Source organism: Cherax quadricarinatus, chromosome 48 (assembly GCF_038502225.1).
Source record: "Cherax quadricarinatus isolate ZL_2023a chromosome 48, ASM3850222v1, whole genome shotgun sequence".
NCBI lineage: Eukaryota > Metazoa > Arthropoda > Malacostraca > Decapoda > Parastacidae > Cherax > Cherax quadricarinatus.
Genome location: NC_091339.1, coordinates 13,519,392 through 13,538,790, shown reverse-complemented (window position 1 = coordinate 13,538,790; position 19,399 = coordinate 13,519,392). Strand labels below are relative to the sequence as shown.

General features: G+C 41.7%; 1 protein-coding gene across 11 annotated transcripts in view; it reads right to left on the bottom strand.

Moving 5' to 3' along the window:
- Positions 1 to 315: 315 nt before the first annotated feature.
- LOC128696139 (uncharacterized) overlaps positions 316 to 19,399 on the bottom strand; it is a 118,500-nt gene continuing 99,416 nt past the window's right edge. For 7 of the 11 annotated variants that reach the window (XM_070094873.1, XM_070094872.1, XM_070094870.1 and 4 more), the window contains 2 exons: positions 6,195 to 6,368; positions 316 to 2,192 (listed from right to left, as the gene is read on the bottom strand). In XM_070094873.1, coding sequence (XP_069950974.1) covers positions 363 to 2,192; positions 6,195 to 6,368 — 2,004 coding nt within the window. In that variant the 3' untranslated portion in view covers positions 316 to 362. Of the gene's footprint in view, positions 2,193 to 6,194; positions 6,369 to 9,127; positions 9,564 to 13,276; positions 13,385 to 19,399 lie in introns of those variants that run through there. The other 4 variants (XM_070094878.1, XM_053787253.2, XM_070094880.1 and 1 more) reach the window with 4 other exon arrangements.

The following is a 19,399-nucleotide window of genomic DNA, read 5'->3' as shown; positions in this document are numbered from 1 at the left end:
CTGGTCAGGCATATGGTCACTGTCTTGACCACTGTGTGCTTAATTATCCACTTTTTGATGAAAATAGAGATACAGTATAATAACCTGTGATATGTCAGGTTATCTTATTAATGAAAATAAGATACCAGATATTTCCTAAATTTGCTTGTAACAGATAAGTGAACTGTAGATATAAATCCAAATGTACACATGTTAACCCTTTTGCGGCCTAGCTCCTAGGCCTTTTGTGTATCCATATGCTCTTGCGCTACCATCCACAGGATGGATATGGGGTGCACAACAAACTAGCCACTTCGGTGGAAAATAAAAAAAAAATAATCTTATATATTTAATCAAAACTAATTCACAATGCCGGCATCAGTTTAATAGTGGTTGAATTTCAGTTTCTGACTGCTGACCGCTGATGCTCCCTCAGGCTTTTCCGAACACCTTTTAATTTTCACGTGTATTGAAAAGAGGACAATCAGTCTATGCATAGTCAAGATAGACTCTAAGATAAGTCGCATTTCCTGCAAAAAATTTTCATCGAGAGATAACAGAGCATTTTCGTGAGACTCCTTAAGTTTTTGAGACTCGACATTCAGATTCTCCTCCTTACGTACACCATGTTTGATTTTACAGGTGTCTGTCTTTATTTTAAAAATTTTCAGATTTCCCGTCTTTCCTTTTTTACGTTCATTAAAGTCACGCTTAATACTACTGATATCACTAACAAGCTTGTGTTTTAATTGCTCATTTTTCTCACTAATGCTTTGATTCAGTATCTTTTCACTTGTTTTATAAGTAGAGTTCTCTCGTTCAGTTTGGACTTTCAGACAGCGCTCCCTTTCCTTTATTTGACACTTAAAAAATGTCAGCCATTCCTGGGGATCTACCATAAATGTGTTCCAGTCAAATGAGACGATCGTCTTGTTCCAGAGATCCAGTACTTGTTCAGTGCTCTCACGCATTTTCTGTACATATTTTTTTATGTGTTTACCAGCTTGCTCTCTCATCTTTTTCTTTTCCGTGTTTATTTTTACCAGATATTCATATTTGTGCTTCTCTTCCTGTGCCTTTTTATGTTCATCTTCAGCTACTTTGATTTCTGTTAATGGCTTTTCTTTCGCATTTTTATATTTACTATTTTCACAATGCTTAGTTTTATAATAATCGGCTTGAGTCTGTGCATGAGTAACGTTGCTAGCTTCTCCATTTCCGAGATCGTTGATCTTTCTATAAAACTGGTTGAGTTCCTCTTCACACAGTGATTTATCACTTAGCAGCGATGTTGAAATTTCTGTATTCTTGGAATGTATATCATCCAAATTTCTCACTGGAATAATTGCAAATGTTTCGGATATATCATCAAGAGTTACTTGGGTTGAAGTATTGATTAATCCATCAATCAACGAACATTCTAAGTCTGTTTTTGAGCTTTTCTTGCTTTCCTTCACCTTCCAGTCTCCAAGCGACAATTTACCTTTGAGGATACAAATTAAAGTTACAATGAAAACGAAAGCAATTATCAGTAGTATGAGACACGTGATAAATTCTTCCCAGTAACTTTTATCTGGAATACTTATACAAGGAGGTAGGGTCACCTGTGGTCTCCCGTTGGGTCCCTGAGACTTGACTTTAACCGCCAGGTGTCCAGAAAAGCTGTCAAGTTTTAGTGTGGCTCCTGGATACATGACGACACTCTCTTCTAAGGATGCATTTATTGACGATTCTCTGAGCACTACACGAGCTTCAATAATTAATCCATGTGAAGAAACGATATCTACAGAAGATTTGTCGAGTATGAGTTCCGATCCATTTGCTACATGCAGTTTTTCGAGTGTGTCTATTTTAGATGATTCGAACTTAGCGGGGACGTCGTTCTGCAGAGGGCTGGAGATGTCGAGGACTTTAATGCTTGAGTTGATGACAGTGAGCTGAGTGATGCTGAGGGCTGTGGCTAGCGAGTTGAAGATGCTATTCTCCAGGTGAACATAATGCACCTGGTTAGGCAGTCTATCTAAGGTTGAATTTCTGGCCAAGAGTTCAAGGTGAGCTTCACAGGGCTGCCCCTCGCCTCTCACAACCACCACGTCGGCCACATTGTTGAGCATAACATTGATGCACACTGACTCACTCAGCTGCAGCTTCACAGCGTTGTGCACAAAGACTTTCTGCACCGATGAGTCAAGCTCTTCATCCATATGAACCATCTACGAAAGATACAATAATTAGATAGTTATTTTAGTAAACTGTCTGGCTGAAGGTCTCCATCCGTGAACAGGTACACCCCCACATAAACTTAAAATTAAAGAGAGAAAGAATTTATATATCTCGGAAGCAGTGTAACCAAGACACACAATGACATTTTACTGTAAATGCGTTTCGCCCACCGGGGATATTTTTATTTCAGAATTCAGGTGATAAAACCCCTGGTGAACGAAACGTCTTCACAAAAAAATGCCATAACCCACATTTTTTGTCTAAATTACATTTCTAGCAAATGTTGGATTTTACGTCCATGTGGGATTTACATCGTTTAATAGTAAAGAAAACCTACAAGTAAATGAGCAAGACATGTGCCAAAGCTTGGTATATTTATTCAAGAGAGCGGCGGAATGTTTCTGCAATAAAGGCACCAAAGTATTAGGAAGGTGTTTTATTCATCATCGGTTAATAGTGGTAATTCAGTTACCACCACCACTCCTTTTAACGGCACAACGTTAAATATTACATCTCGAATTCTACCCAAATTGGACCAATGGGCCGACTGTAGTGATTCGCTATATTTGGCTTAGTAAGATACAAGAGATGCAGTTGGATATCATTATTATTTAAACCTTTCGCTTACGCCGAAGACGTCTTCAGTCAAACACAGAGAACAAATATGGAAACAGCAAGAGTATGTGGCAAGGTAAAAACGTGATCAGTCAATCTGCCTTGAACTGGTCCTTGAGATGGTCAGTCCCTCAGGCTGGAGGAGAGTTCGATTCCATTGTCTGTGTGGAAATTTTTGTCATAATTTTCTAAATGTAAAACATATAAATAATATAATTGCGTATTAAAATACGATGCTATTTGGATACTGGACTGCATGGTGCAATGTAATTCGGCGTTTTCTGAGGCCAATTTGGGGTGTTTCGGCCTGAATTTGTAATAGGAACCCATGTTTAAGTCCCCTGGTGAAGAATTGGAACAGGAAATTTGCGGGATCTCAAGAATTACGAGTGAATGGTGGAAGATAAGGGAACATCACTCACAGGGAAGTACACCAGTAGCCCTTGCATTTAGATCTCAGCTGGCCAGTGTAGGGTCTAGGTGTTAGGCAGGTGTTGTGGTGTGATCCATCTACAATAATTAAATGGTAAGTGGCAATACAAAGTTATTTTGTAATAACACTATTGCATTATATGCACTGTACTAATAGTTATATTATTGTGTACCCAGCAAGTAAACCAAAATAACATCCAGTCCACATAATTTTAATTTTACCGGAGTAGCTGGTTTTAATTTCATAATTATTAATTTAATGTCAGGTCTAGCTTTTTGTAAGAGTGGTGAAGAAGTGGGCAGTCGAAGGAGTTGCAGTTCAGTGACCTACTGTGACTAAGTCCCATTTACCTCACCCAAATTACTTGCAGGTAATAATTCACGTGATGTCCTGTAAGCGTCCTGTAGGTGATTTGCTCAAATAATAATAATAATAATTTTCACAGTCTACAACAAAGTGAAGTTGAAGTATGAGAATGCAACACTTTGTTTGAACATGTCTTACTAATCTACTTGTCGGTATTGTATACCATTTTCGTAATTATATTATCATTTCCTTTACCATTATAGTCACACCTACCGATAATAAATATTGTGCTACCACAAAGTACATTCTACAGACTTGAAGCAAATATTGTTGTGGAGGCTAAACTGTGCTAAATGAAGTTTCCAATTACTCCTTATGTCCTTTCAACCACAAGGTCATTAATGGATACTCTTAGCAATAGGCCCAAAAACCAATTCCTGTAGAACGCCACGCGTGAATGGTCCCCACTATGACTTCCCCCTACCCCAATTATGAACGCACACTGCTACTTATATTGGTTGGCCATGTCTCGATCCATCACAGCCTTTTCCCATAAATCACAAGCTGCCCCTTTCTTAACAGCCTTTTTGTGTGGTATTCTTTATCATGGTTTGTATCCAATTTTTTACTGAAGGTCAATAAATTTGTCAGGCAGGAAAAGCTCCGTATGAATCAGTAATTTGCCCTCATCTGCTTCTCGAAGTGTTGCAGAATTTGAAGACTTTTGAAGAAGCGTTAATGTTACTCAAGCCTTTATTTTTGTATAACCACCTCCAAAGAAATTCAGTGTCAGAGAGAACACACCGAACACAAGTCAGTACTAGCAAAGTTGTATATTGACCTCACAAACTTATAGCTGAATTGCTTGTTTCCTGCCCATCTTCATTCCTATGCTTCAGATTCATCAAGACTGAAGTACTTAACATCGACTTCCAGGCTGAGGAAAATATTTCCATATCTGCTGTTCTCTCAGATCATCTCCGTATTGAACTGAAAGTCACTGTTGGCATAAAATAATGATATTGTATATAATTATTGCGCCTATATGGATTACGACATTAATGATTCTCTTGTATACAATAAGCAATAAAATTAGCAGATATTTTTCGAGTCAAACGTAAAACAAAACTGTAAAATAAGAAAATCAACTTAAATATAATGATGATGAATATAAATATTCTAGGTAGTAGGTTGGTAGACAGCAACCGCCCAGGGAGGTACTACCGTCCTGCCGAGTGAGTGTAAAACGAAATCCTGTAATTGTTTTATATGATGGTAGGATTGCTGGTGTCATTTTTTCTGTCTCATAAATATGCAAGATTGCAGGTACGTCTTGCTACTTCTACTTACACTTAGGTCACACTACACATAAATGTACAAGCACATATATACACACCCCTCTGGGTTTTCTTCTATTTTCTTTCTAGTTCTTGTTCTTGTTTATTTCCTCTTATTTCCATTGGGAAGTGGAACAGAATTCTTCCTCCGTAAGCCATGCGAGTTGTAAGAGGCGACTAAAATGCCGGGGGCAAGGGGCTAGTAGCCCCTTCTCTTGTATAAATTACTAAATTTAAAAAGAGAAACTTTCGTTTTCCTTTTTTGGGCCACCCTGCCTTGGTGGGATACGGCCGTTGTTGAAAGAAAGAATATAAATATTAGGAATTGTTTATAAAATCGGAAATTTCATAAATTAGATATTTGTTTAAGTCTCGAGAATCTTAACTGTGGAAATGTTCAGCCAACCAGTAGCTTCATTAGCTCAAAACGGTACATCAGTTGTGATAAAACATTTAGTGATTGATTACTTCAGACTCCTTCATATTTTATACTGTTCTTTTTATATTCTGAAGTGACGAAACGTTTCAACATTCCCAAGTGTCTTCAGAAGTGTCTTCAGAAGTGTCTTCAGAAGTGTCTTCAGAAGTGTCTTCAGAAGTGTCTTCAGAAGTGTCTTCAGAAGTGTCTTCAGAAGCGTCTTCAGAAGCGTCTTCAGAAGCGTCTTCAGAAGCGTCTTCAGAAGCGTCTTCAGAAGCGTCTTCAGAAGCGTCTTCAGAAGCGTCTTCAGAAGCGTCTTCAGAAGCGTCTTCAGAAGCGTCTTCAGAAGCGTCTTCAGAAGCGTCTTCAGAAGCGTCTTCAGAAGCGTCTTCAGAAGCGTCTTCAGAAGCGTCTTCAGAAGCGTCTTCAGAAGCGTCTTCAGAAGCGTCTTCAGAAGCGTCTTCAGAAGAATCTTCAGAAGCGTCTTCAGAAGCGTCTTCAGAAGCGTCTTCAGAAGCGTCTTCAGAAGCGTCTTCAGAAGCGTCTTCAGAAGCGTCTTCAGAAGCGTCTTCAGAAGCGTCTTCAGAAGCGTCTTCAGAAGCGTCTTCAGAAGCGTCTTCAGAAGCGTCTTCAGAAGCGTCTTCAGAAGCGTCTTCAGAAGCGTCTTCAGAAGTGTCTTCAGAAGTGTCTTCAGAAGTGTCTTCAGAAGTGTCTTCAGAAGTGTCTTCAGAAGTGTCTTCAGAAGTGTCTTCAGAAGTGTCTTCAGAAGTGTCTTCAGAAGTGCCTTCAGAAGTGCCTTCAGAAGTGTCTTCAGAAGTTCAGAAGTGTCTTCGTCAGCATAAATGTACTGTCTAAAAAACAATAAAAAGACATTAATATTTACCCTCCGAGTGCCTTTATAGTCACAGAACAGCGTGGCTCCATCTTGGTTGCAGAACTGAGCATTAATGCCCACTCTCAGCACCTCCGATAGGTATCCCATTGATGGTGGCAGCGTACACGCCCACACCACTACATACACGATTATCCATCCTCTCGCCTTTGATAGTAGAGCCATCTTACCAATAACAAGGTTAAATCTCATTATACAATATTTTCACACCACGTAAACGTAAACACAAAGAAACAGAAAAGACACACGCGCGCACACACACACACACACACACACACACACACACACACACACACACACACACACACACACACACACACACACTCGTCTGAGTTGAAGGTGTTAAGAGGTGGTTCTTCCTCTCAAAGAGGATGTGTGTAATAACGAGAAGTGGTTATTGACTGTGAAGAGAAATAGTTAGCAGCAACGAAGACGAGGCCATTAGCCATCACAAATGGAAAGCGGCTTCCCTAGAAGACGAGTAGGCAATGATTGGATGTTTAGGACATCTGGTGAAAACTGCTGGTTCGACGATCACTTCAAGGAAATAGCAATTCTGTTCATTGACAACTGGGATAAATTCTATGGCAAACGTGATATTTATGCAATGTATGTGGTTCATCCCTCTGGGGAAGAGGTGACTACTGGCCACAGTAGTCACCCATTGTGTTGCAGTGTTTGACACAATGGCATTTTGGTACAGAAAACACCTTGGACAACTTTTTCAAGTGAGAATGGTTGGATCTGAGAGGGACGTGACTTTTCAGTGATTACATTCTCTCTCATACTACTCTGCACCTCACCTTCCGACAGTATACAAGTCTCCACACTGTCGCTTGATCTTCAGATTGTTTCAGACTATGGAACAGAACGCTTCTCCAAGCTGAAGGACTGACAACCTCAAATCTAGGGTGATGGACTGATTACATCGTATTCACATCTCTACTGCTCTTACCTACTTTCTGTACTTGAGTGAAAAAGCCTACTGTGTAGGCGAAACGTTCCGGAATAATGTTGCCTAACTGTTGCCTATGTGTCTTACTTATCAATCTTCAACACATCTATTGAAACAAGGTGACTACCTGAGGTATGCAAGACAGCAAATGTAGTCCAAAATTTTTAGAGAGGAAAAAAAAAAGACAGACGAAGCATTAAACTACAGACCAGTGCCACTGACATGTATTGTATGCAAAGTCATGGAGAACATTATCAGAAGAGTGGTGGACCACCTAGAAAGGAACTAGATTATAAGCTACAACCAGCAGGGATTTAGAGACTGGAAATGTCTCACAAACCTACTCGAGTTCTATGACAAGGTGACAGAAAGTAAGGCAATAAAGAGAGGGGTGGGTAGATTCCATTTTCTTGGACTGTAAGAAGGGTTTTGACGCCGTTCCACACAAGAGGTTAGTGCAAAAGCTGGAGGACCAGGCAGGTATAACGGGAAGGCACTCCAGTGGATTAGAAAATACCTGACGGGAAGGAATCAGCGAGTCATGGTACATGATGAGGTGTCAGAGTGGGCTCCTGTGACGAGCGGAGTTCCTCAGAGGTCAGTCTTAGGACCGGTCCTGTTTCTGGTATATGTGTGAACTACATGACGGAAGGAATAGACTCAGAAGTGTCCCTGCTTGCAGACGACGTGAAGTTAATGAGGAGAATTCAGTCGGAAGAGGACAAGGCAGGACTACAGAGGGATCTGGACAAGCTGCAGGCTTGGTCCAACAACTGGCTCCTGGAGTTCAACCCCACCAAGTGCAAAAACATGAAGATCATGAAGAGTACTGTCTAGGGAAAAGGATTTTGGAGTGTGTATAATGCCGAGCACATCTCCTGAGGCGCACATCAACCAAATAACAGTTACAGCGTATGGGGGACTAGCAAATCTAAGATCAGCATTCCGGAATCTCAGTAAGGAACTTTTCCGGACCCTGTCCACCGTGTACGTCAGGCCCTTACTGGAGTATGCAGGTCCAGTTTGGAACCCATCTCAGGTCAAGCATGTCAGGCAACTAGAGAAAGTACAAAGGTTTGCAACGAAGCTAGGCCCGGAGCTAAGAGGCATGTCCTAAGAGGCGAGGGACCTCGACCTGACCACACTGGAAGACAGGGGGGACATGATAACGACATACAAAATGCTGAGGAATCGATATGGTGGACAGAGACAGGATGTTCCCGAGATGGGACACAGCAACAAGGGATGGCAGTTGGAAGCTGAAAACTCAACGGATTCACAGGGATGTCAGGAAGTATTTCTTCAGTCATAGTCAGGAAGTGAAATAGTCGGGAAAGTGAGGTAGTGGAGGCAGGTACCATTCATAGTTTTAAGAAGGTGTGATAAATCTAATCTCTCTGGGGCAAAGGTGCACAAACGAAGGGAGGGACTGACCACCTCAAAGGCAAGTCTTCGAGGGCGATGAACTGATTACATATCCTTTATATCTCCGCTCCTTTTGCTGCCTCCGCTGTTTCCGAATGAAGAAGGCTACTGCCTCAACGAAACGTTTCGGTATAAAGGTGTCTAACTGTTGAACAGGTGTCTTATGAGAGAGAGGTGGAGGGTCATAGGTGGTACGACCAAAGATGAATTGTGTAAACAAACTTTGCAGTATATTAATAAGACGATATGAGGTTTATGGCAACAGATTCTCTTAGAAGATACCCGAGGCAAGACTCACTTTCCTCTTTAGATATAACTGTGGTAGGGAAAGAGACAGAGTGATGGCCTCCCAGGTACTTTTCGGTATTAATCCTGGACAAATATTTACGTTCTAATTGCCAAAAAGCCACCTAGTAATGTAAAAAATTATATCTCGAGCTGGCCATAGTCAGGTTTCATGATACCTGTTTTCGTCATAAAAGATTACTTTTTATGTATAGAAATTGAAGTCATCGAGAACAACAACGGATAAAATTGAGCTCACCTTGAGGCCACTGCAATGTCGTACTGTACGCCAGATGGCAGGTTACTATAAATTTAATACGTAAGCCACCACTGGTTCGTCGAGGTCATTCAGTACTCAGTTAATTTTGTCTTCCAGTTTATAAACCTCCTAGTTTTCAGACGACTGTTCTAACCGGTCACTCAGAGTGTTCACGAATTATTTCTTTCTGCGATGTTCACTGCGTCTACAATGGAGGACAACTATCTCTAACATGAATATACAATCGTTATCGTATGTGTCTTGTCGATCTATCTTATCGATCACCGTTATATTGAATATACAATTGCAATTTTGTTAACAGTTGTTAAGGGCTTTAAGACTGCCCAAGTTTCACCAATTTTGGCCAATGTTTTAATGAAGTAAGTGGAGCTGCCAAAATCCTTTCTGTGCACATTTTCGAGGACAAGTTCTATTCAGTGTTGAATCCTGTTTTTATTGTCATGAAGCACATTAGATAAGATTACACTATCAAGGAGGTGACTGGAGCAACAAGCTAGCCAGAAAGTCTGTAAAAAGAAGAGTAATGCTGATTAAGGTTTTTTCTGGACTATGTTTCTCTCAGGATAGATCTTTATTAGGTTTCTCAAATCTCAAACATGATAGTGTTCCATCCTTAGTGAAATTTAGTTTAAAAATATAGGCTCTCTCTGTATTACGTGTCTTTATATATATGACATTACACTGTTTTCCCTACCACTCTTCGTCTCCCTTTCATTCCCTTTCATTCCTCCCTCCCTTCCTCCCTCTCTCCCTCCCTCTCTCCCTCCCTCTCTCCCTCTCTCCCTCCCTCTCTCCCTCCCTCTCTCTCTCCCTCCCTCCCTCTCTCCCTCCCTCTCTCCCTCTCTCCCTCCCTCTCTCCCTCCCTCCCTCTCTCCCTCCCTCTCTCCCTCCCTCTCTCCCTCCCTCTCTCCCTCCCTCTCTCCCTCCCTCTCTCCCTCCCTCTCTCCCTCCCTCTCCCTCCCTCTCTCCCTCCCTCTCTCCCTCCCTCCCTCCCTCCCTCCCTCCCTCTCTCCCTCCCTCCCTCTCTCCCTCCCTCCCTCCCCCTCTCTCCCTCCCTCTCTCCCTCCCTCTCTCCCTCTCCCTCCCTCTCTCTCTCCCTCCCTCTCTCTCTCCCTCTCTCTCTCCCTCTCTCTCTCTCTCTCTCTCTCTCTCTCTCTCCCATATAAATGGGTTTGTGAGGGTGCGTGCTGGTGTGCATGTGTATACATATTCATATGGGTATTTGTATGAATGCATTCACGTGCATAAACCTGTGTTTTCTAGTGCATCACGTGTGTACTCACTTCCTAGTACTCGCACAGTACAGATTCCAGCTGTGGGTATTGCAGGCGTATGAGCCGTCAGCGATGATTGGCTCTCAAGGCTAGATGAAGCGTGAAGTCTGATTGGTTGATGATAGTTATTGAAATTCCAAGAATGACAGTTCTAGCTACTGAACTGAAGTATAATTCCATTGTACTGGAAATGCACTTCGTGATATTGTATATATGTTGCTCTAACATCTGTTGCTTTCTCCCTCTCCCTCCATAATGAGATATCTGCATTCATATATATATATATATATATATATATATATATATATATTATATAGTATATATGTATATATATATATATATATAGTATGTTAGAGTATGTAGGAAAGAGGGAAATTTTTTCCCAGTAAAAGTAGGCCTTAGACAAGGATGTGTGATGTCACCGTGGTTGTTTAATATATTTATAGATGGGGTTGTAAGAGAAGTAAATGCGAGGGTCTTGGCAAGAGGCGTGGAGTTAAAAGATAAAGAATCACACACAAAGTGGGAGTTGTCACAGCTGCTCTTTGCTGATGACACTGTGCTCTTGGGAGATTCTGAAGAGAAGTTGCAGAGATTGGTGGATGAATTTGGTAGGGTGTGCAAAAGAAGAAAATTAAAGGTGAATACAGGAAAGAGTAAGGTTATGAGGATAACAAAAAGATTAGGTGATGAAAGATTGAATATCAGATTGGAGGGAGAGAGTATGGAGGAGGTGAACGTATTCAGATATTTGGGAGTGGACGTGTCAGCGGATGGGTCTATGAAAGATGAGGTGAATCATAGAATTGATGAGGGAAAAAGAGTGAGTGGTGCACTTAGGAGTCTGTGGAGACAAAGAACTTTGTCCTTGGAGGCAAAGAGGGGAATGTATGAGAGTATAGTTTTACCAACGCTCTTATATGGGTGTGAAGCGTGGGTGATGAATGTTGCAGCGAGGAGAAGGCTGGAGGCAGTGGAGATGTCATGTCTGAGGGCAATGTGTGGTGTGAATATAATGCAGAGAATTCGTAGTTTGGAAGTTAGGAGGAGGTGCGGGATTACCAAAACTGTTGTCCAGAGGGCTGAGGAAGGGTTGTTGAGGTGGTTCGGACATGTAGAGAGAATGGAGCGAAACAGAATGACTTCAAGAGTGTATCAGTCTGTAGTGGAAGGAAGGCGGGGTAGGGGTCGGCCTAGGAAGGGTTGGAGGGAGGGGGTAAAGGAGGTTTTGTGTGCGAGGGGCTTGGACTTCCAGCAGGCATGCGTGAGCGTGTTTGATAGGAGTGAATGGAGACAAATGGTTTTTAATACTTGACGTGCTGTTGGAGTGTGAGCAAAGTAACATGTATGAAGGGATTCAGGGAAACCGGCAGGCCGGACTTGAGTCCTGGAGATGGGAAATACAGTGCCTGCACTCTGAAGGAGGGGTGTTAATGTTGCAGTTTAAAAACTGTAGTGTAAAGCACCCTTCTGGCAAGACAGTGATGGAGTGAATGATGGTGAAAGTTTTTCTTTTTCGGGCCACCCTGCCTTGGTGGGAATCGGCCGGTGTGATAATAAAAAAAAAAATATTATATATATATATATATATATATATATATATATATATATATATATATATATATATATATATATATATATATATATAAATGGTGTGTTGAGACATATGTGAAAAGACAGCACTTTATCAGTGGAGGCAAAAATGGGAATGTACCAATGCACCAGTATAAAGTTTTACCAACACTTTTACATGGGTGCCAAGCATGGTATTTTCCCTGGAGCAGTGAGGAAGAGGCTGGAGGCAGTGACTGTCACAATGTAAATCAGTGTGTTATTAATATCATACATAGAATATGAAACATGTATTTTTTTTAATAATATGTATATAAATTAGAAAATAGCGTGGGAGTATGAAAGTTATAATTCAGAAAGTAGAAAACTAAATGGATTACGCATATTAGGGCGACAGTAGTCACCCAAAACAAGTCTAGGGAATTCCTACACTACTTTAAGATGGCCGAGCTTATTGTAACAAATACGAGAAGGTTATCATGAAATGTATTTCTGCTCCGTTTATATCTAGCACTCAAAGAGTTCGTTGAGATTATCTTTGAGGCAAAGGCAGCGCAGAGTGCTAAGTTGCGGGCCTGGACTTAATGGCGTCTATAAAATGATTAAAATATTTATATAGGTACGAGCTGCAGGAGTGAGCGGCCTGCTGAGTAGTTGGTACAAGTTTCAGCTGCTAGTTTGATGCTATACACAACCATGGCCACTCAGAGGAAAGGGAAGGCAGGGGCCTTCAGCTCACAGGGAGCCTAATACTTTTTTTTTCAGGTAAATGTGTCTGTATAATTTCAAGGTCAAATAATATTTGTCTTTCATCAGTGGTTACTTGTATTTGACAGACAATTCGTCTACCACCTTTCTCTAGACATTTAAATGGCTAGCTCAGTGCTGGTGGAGGGTGGCTACTGAAGTAACCAAACTTCGTAAAAATCCAGCCATCCAGCCAGCCAGCTAGCCAGCCAGCCAGTCACCGTATACGGCGCGTTTAACATATCATTGATGTTTGTTTTCATGCCAGAAACTAATTTTTCCAGAGAACACCGCGAAGAAGTAATCTTCCTCATGCGAATGTATTCGACGGACTTTAAATTGGAATGCAAACCAAAGAAATTACTTCAGGAAATTCATGATCTTGAACTCTCAGCCGTTTTTAGTTACTTTACCAGCATCTGTAGCTCAGGTGAACGCACTCAATATGAAGCAAGTGAAAAAGTATAACAAGTCCACCACGAGAAAAGCAATTAAGCATTAAGTAATTAAAAAAATAAGTCAAATTATGTCTCACTATTCATTGGTGTCTTCTTTTGTTGCCATATATCATTTTCAAGGATAGGAGGCTACAAGAGTCGAAGACCGGCCCGGGCCTCGCTGGATCACCGAGATTCTCCAAGTCCTGTCGACGTTCCAAGAAGGTTAGTCCGTATTTTCGCATAGAGGACATTACACTTTGAAGTATACACTATAGTACATCTCGCCTATAAGAAATTTTACCCAAACTAATTGTAACGTTCGTACAGAGGCCGAGAGGTGAGAAATTACACTACATTATTCACAAGGGGAGCGCTAAAACTCGTAGAGATAATACATCTCCCGTGGGATGGGAAGAAGTTAAAATCAATCCAAGGAAAGGGGTGAGTAGCTCTAATTCTGTGGAGCAAGAGCATTAAGTTGGAAAAATTCAGATTCAGGAAGGATATAGGAAAGTACTGGTTTGGTAATAGAGTTGTGGATGAGTGGAACAAACTCCCAAGTACCGTTATAGAGGCCAGAACGTTGTGTAGCTTTAAAAATAGGTTGGATAAATACATGAGTGGATGTGGGTGGGTGTGAGTTGGACCTGATAGCTTGTGCTACCAGGTCGGTTGCCGTGTTCCTCCCTTAAGTCAATGTGACCTGACCTGACTAGGTTGGGTGCATTGGCTTAAGCCGGTAGGAGACTTGGACCTGCTTCGCATGGGCCAGTAGGCCTTCTGCAGTGTTCCTTCGTTCTTATGTTATGTTCTTATTCCCCAGCATCAAGGAATCTGTCAACGCAGGAGGAATTCGACACAGCCGTGAGGCATCCAGTGAGCCCTGAACAGAATTTCAATGGAAAAATCATTGCTCTTATAATCTACTGACATGAATTTAACCCTGTAAAACTTACCGATGTTCCGGCATAAAGGCGCGCTTTTTTTTTTCTAACCAAAAAAAAGTCCTGGAAAATCACCCTGGGCCTTTTATACTCAAGGTCAGGTGTGTGCTTCGGGTTACGCTTTTGCAGTTGTTTATTACATTGCAACTACTTGGGATAATTCAATCTTTTATATATCACATTATCGTGCGCCTTATAAGCCGAAAAATACGATATATTATGAATACACATTTTGCATAATATTTTATGCTTTGATCAATTTTTTTTATACAGAATACAAAATAGAATATTCAGTGAACTTGACGTACACAGCCAGAGCCGGGCTGTTAATGTCGTCTTTTTCTCATAGGAATTAAAACAGTCAGCTTAATATAGCAATTATTCTTTGCAAATACCACACTAGAAAATATTCGAATTATACGGTTAATAACTGACCCGATATCTGTGTCCTGAGGATGAAGTCGGTATCATATCATGCACATAGAGAAGTCAAACTGTGTAATCTTTTCCTCGAATTAGATAAGAAATTAAGATTGCTGTGATACTAAGCACATACCACAGAGTATATACAACAAACTTACATATATTTATTAACATTAAAGAGTTACACTTATGAGGGGCCATTCGGTACTAGCAGTAGTATTGGTAATATCGATTCAGTCCTTCAGGCGCTGTGTGCGACACCAACTCCCTACATAATGAATCATTCGAAAAGTCTCTATAGGAAAACAGTATTGCACGAATTTTTGCACACTTAGAATGCGAGTCGTAGCGAAGGTAAATTTTCAACACGTTCCAAATTTCAGAAAAAAAAAAAAAGTTTATTTTACTTTTTGCCCTTGAAACAAAAAGAGCTCTAGAGGCAAGACAACACTGACATTCTCAAGAAAACTGTATAAGGAAAACAGTCAAAGAAAAAAAAAATTGCTTCCTGGCACTCTCAATCCATCTCTTTTCTCTCTCCTCTCATGCGTGTGTGTGTGCTCGCGCGCGCGCGCCTGTCTGTAGGTGTGTGTGCATCCGTCTCGGTGTGTGCATCTGTCTCGGTGTGTGTGTCTGTCGGTGTGTGTGTGTGTCTGTCGGTGTGTGTGTGTCGGTGTGTGTGTCTGTCGGTGTGTGTTTGTGTCTGTATATCGGTGTGTCCGTCGGTGTCTTTGTGTCCCATTTTTCCCCACTTTACTATGCCTAGGATGTGACTTACTAACATTCAGACAATTTTCTTTGGCATAGGCATATCAGGGTTGAAACTCAGTGTTGATGGTGAAAAAATATCGCACATTTCTTGGAGTTAAATGCATGCATATATATATATATATATATATATATATATATATATATATATATATATATATATATATATATATATATATATATATATAATTTCTCCAAGGGAAAGTGGAAGAGAACCTTTCATTCGTAAGCCATGCGTATCGTAATAGGCAACTAAAATGACGGGAGCAAGAGGCTAGTAACCTCCTCTTTTTGGTAGGAGACGGCCTGTGCGTTTAAAAATATATATGTAGCTAAATCAGGGCCACGGTTCAGGGACTCGAACCTAGGTCCTCATTGGTAGCAGGTCCAGTACTTTACCCCTGAGCTACGAGGCTTACAGTTGGAAGGTTTTAAAGACAACACTTCTGTGACATGACTGTCTGACGTGACTAACTGGAGGAAAGACGAAACATAGAACTATAATATTCCACCTCACTAGACAGCGCTACATACCACTACTCCAGAGTAACTGAAAACCCTAACATCTGTAGCATAGTTATATGAATCAAACATTACGTCTACTGCGTCACTGGGAAGAACTATTGCTCCAACAGATAGGATGAGTAAAGGAAAATATTTGGTTTCAAATGCTGAGAAGAATTATGGAGACATTAAGGCAAATGTGCAGCTCCAGTATTGGGTTTGAGAATGATTTGCCAAGTATGGGCCAGTAGGCCTCCTGCAGTGTTTCTCCTTTCTTGTTTTTATAGCTACGCTCAAAGGAAACTTGACATAACTCACGAAATCGTAGTGACACGATTGTAAACAAACAATACCACGGGTTGGGCTTGAACCCGCGGTCAGAGAGTCGTAAAACTCCAGACCGACTGTGGTCACAGTGGTGCCTATGGTAACCTCGCTATGGTGTATAAATATACCTAGATGGATGAATCTTATTGCAGCCAGCTGGCCCAGTGGATAACGCGTCGGTCTGGAGTTTTACGACTGACCGCGGGTTCAAGACCCGCCCGTGGTATGGTTAAACTTGGCATTCGATAACGCTTCGTAACTAATAAAGATTGATACGAGATGAAGTTTCATACATGGTAGAGCTTAATACATTAACATGCGATTCAAGGTAAAGCTCTACCGAGGAAGTCGTTTGGACTACCTAGTCAAGGAATAATACTGTAATTAAACTCTGCTGGTTATTTTGACATAACTATCATTAGTGTCCGGCTGTTGCATCCTGGCGGAATGTATGTGTTCAATATTGCGGTGGCGGTGTGCAGGAGGTAGGGACCTACTGTTGGTCATATTACAGCATGCTTCACTACCTGGGTCCTGTGAGGTCCTGGTGGTGGGCCCTGTGAAGTCCTGGTGGTGGGCTCTGTGAGGTCCTGGTGGTGGGCTCTGTGAGGTCCTGGTGGTGGGACCTGTGAAGTCCTGGTGGTGGGCCCTGTGAAGTCCTGGTGGTGGGTCCAGTGAGGTTCTAGTGGCGGGTCCTCTGAGGAGGGATTTACGTAAGTCGGAGATAGTCTGTGGCTTATATTAAAGTATCCTTCACTGCCTGGCTTCCTGCTAGGGCACAGCAGAAGACTGAGAAGCCTCTATTGTTCTTAAGATATTTCTCTATCGGGGGCCATTGTCAAAGTTACCCTGGCTGAGATAGAAATATGCAACCTGTGTTAAACAGTAACCCACATGAAAAATTAGGAAAAAAGGTGAAATAAACAGAAGCACTTTATACTCTGTTTCAGTCTATGTGGGTTACGGCTTAGCATCGACAAGTTTTCATTACGCTTTTAGTGTGAATCATTCGTCTATGTAATACTGGTGCTTATTTTTTCACGAAGTGCAATAAGACTTAGCAACACAAAAGAAAATTAACATTTAAGATGCATTTTATATATATATTTCATAGTAATTATATTTATGTTGCATTAAGAAACTTAAGGTTGATGGATCTCAAGGCCAAAATAATACGAGAATAAGCATAGATTAAGATATTAAAATGATCGCCACTATGCCAAGCCCTTCTAGGGCAAAGTAAGTGCCTGAGCCAGAGCATGCAGCTCACAAGACTGCCATTCCCATTAGACCCCTTGGGTCGGGGATGGTAGCCTAGAGAGGCCTAGCTTCTCCCTACGAGCCCCGTGGGGGCGGGGAATGTGGCTAGGCCTGGGGACACCTGGTCCCAAAGATCAGGAGGCACTTTTACCTTCTCCCATGGCAGACATTAGTCTGAAATACTCCCGAGAACGGGAGCGAAAACCGGGCCACCACTTGGAAAAGGCCCGGGCCGGGAGAGCACCGGCGAATCAAGAAGATATTAATCTCTGATTGAGGAAAATTAAATCTTTCAGAAATAACCCACACTTTTTATAGGAAACTTTAAACGACATTTCGGTCCAAGACGGGCAGAAAAGTATTCCGGAGTTTTCTCTTTAGTGCGATTTGAACTTTTGTTGGATAACAACAGTGATGGTCGGCAGAGCAGAATAAATTTGTTTATTGCACTTTGTAAATTTATTACACCAGACAAAATATTTAAATTCTAAGTTCAAAGAAATTATTAAGCATCTCTAGGAAATTGAACTCATGGCTGGGTTACTTAAGGAGGGTGAACATAATGGGAACCAAATTTATAAGCATTTTTTATTATATATATTCATGGAAGAGCATAAAATTTGGAGGAGTCTTACAGCCCCTGGAAAAAGGAGAGTAACTAGATTTAATTCGAGGATGGAAAGGGCATCGGAAGTTAGACAAGTACTGTCATCTGTCTCCTTTTCGTCTTGAGTGTCGGTTCCTGAACATGCACAGAGATTCTAGGTGATACTTAAGATGGCTGATGAGTGGCACTCAAGGATACTATTGAGCTAGTGGTCTAAACACAACAAGAGCAACTGTATCTCTCCCACATACTAGCCACTTCAGGAGGCTGTCAGCTCAATTGTGACAGGACCTCAGGAAATGTAGTCATGAACACTTTGGTCTGTCCTTCCCTTCTGAATTCTTGAGTCAGTGTTTCATTTATTTTACGTCATCTTCCTCAATCAATCTGTGTCGTGAGAATTTGAATTATTCACTTTTTTGTATTTCCCTTTGAACGTTCCCTCCTCTCCAGTCCGGTCCCAGACCAGTTCTCCTGGTTGCTACCGGATCGGTCATGCTGTTGGTGGTCGTTGCACCATAGCCCAGCTGATTAGGAACTCTTTTGAGGAATTTGTCGAGTTCCCTTTCTAAGACAAGTTTGCGAAAAAAAAAATTTGCGGCACATACACACACACACACACACACACGCGCACACACGCGCACACACACACACACACACACTCAAATATGATCAAGGACCTTTTTCTCGACTTACTCAACACCCTCATTTGCCTTGTCCTATGCTACCTCACCCCACCACACTAACAGTTATTTCAGCTATTACCACAAGTTTCTATTCACTAGTTTACATGCAAAATTATTGAATATTTCGGTAATATTGACAAGTATGCTTGTAATGTAGAAGGGACTCTTTCATCCCGCCAAAACACCGATTATCGCGGAGCATCATTGTCGACGACTACCACGCTTACTGCTGTGTGTACTTGCTTATTTGTGGTTGCAGGGGACGAGGCACAGCCTTCTCTTTCTGTGTGCGTGTGTGTTCACCTAGTTGTGGGTGCAGGGGTCGATTCACAGCCCCTGGCCCCGCCTCTTCACTGGTCGCTTCTAGGTGTGTGTGTGTGTGTGTGTGTACTCACATAGTTGTACTCACCTAGTTGAGGTTGCCGGGGTCGAGTCCGAGCTCCTGGCCCCGCCTCTTCACTGATCGCTACTAGGTCACTCTCCCTGAGCCGTGAGCTTTATCATACCTCTGCTTAAAGCTATGTATGGATCCTGCCTCCACTACATCGCTTCCCAAACTATTCCACTTACTGACTACTCTGTGGCTGAAGAAATCTCCAATCTCTGGAACATCCTGTCTTTGTCCACCTTGTCAATTCCTCTCAGTATTTTGTATGTCGTTATCATGTCCCCCCTATCTCTCCTGTCCTCCAGTGTCGT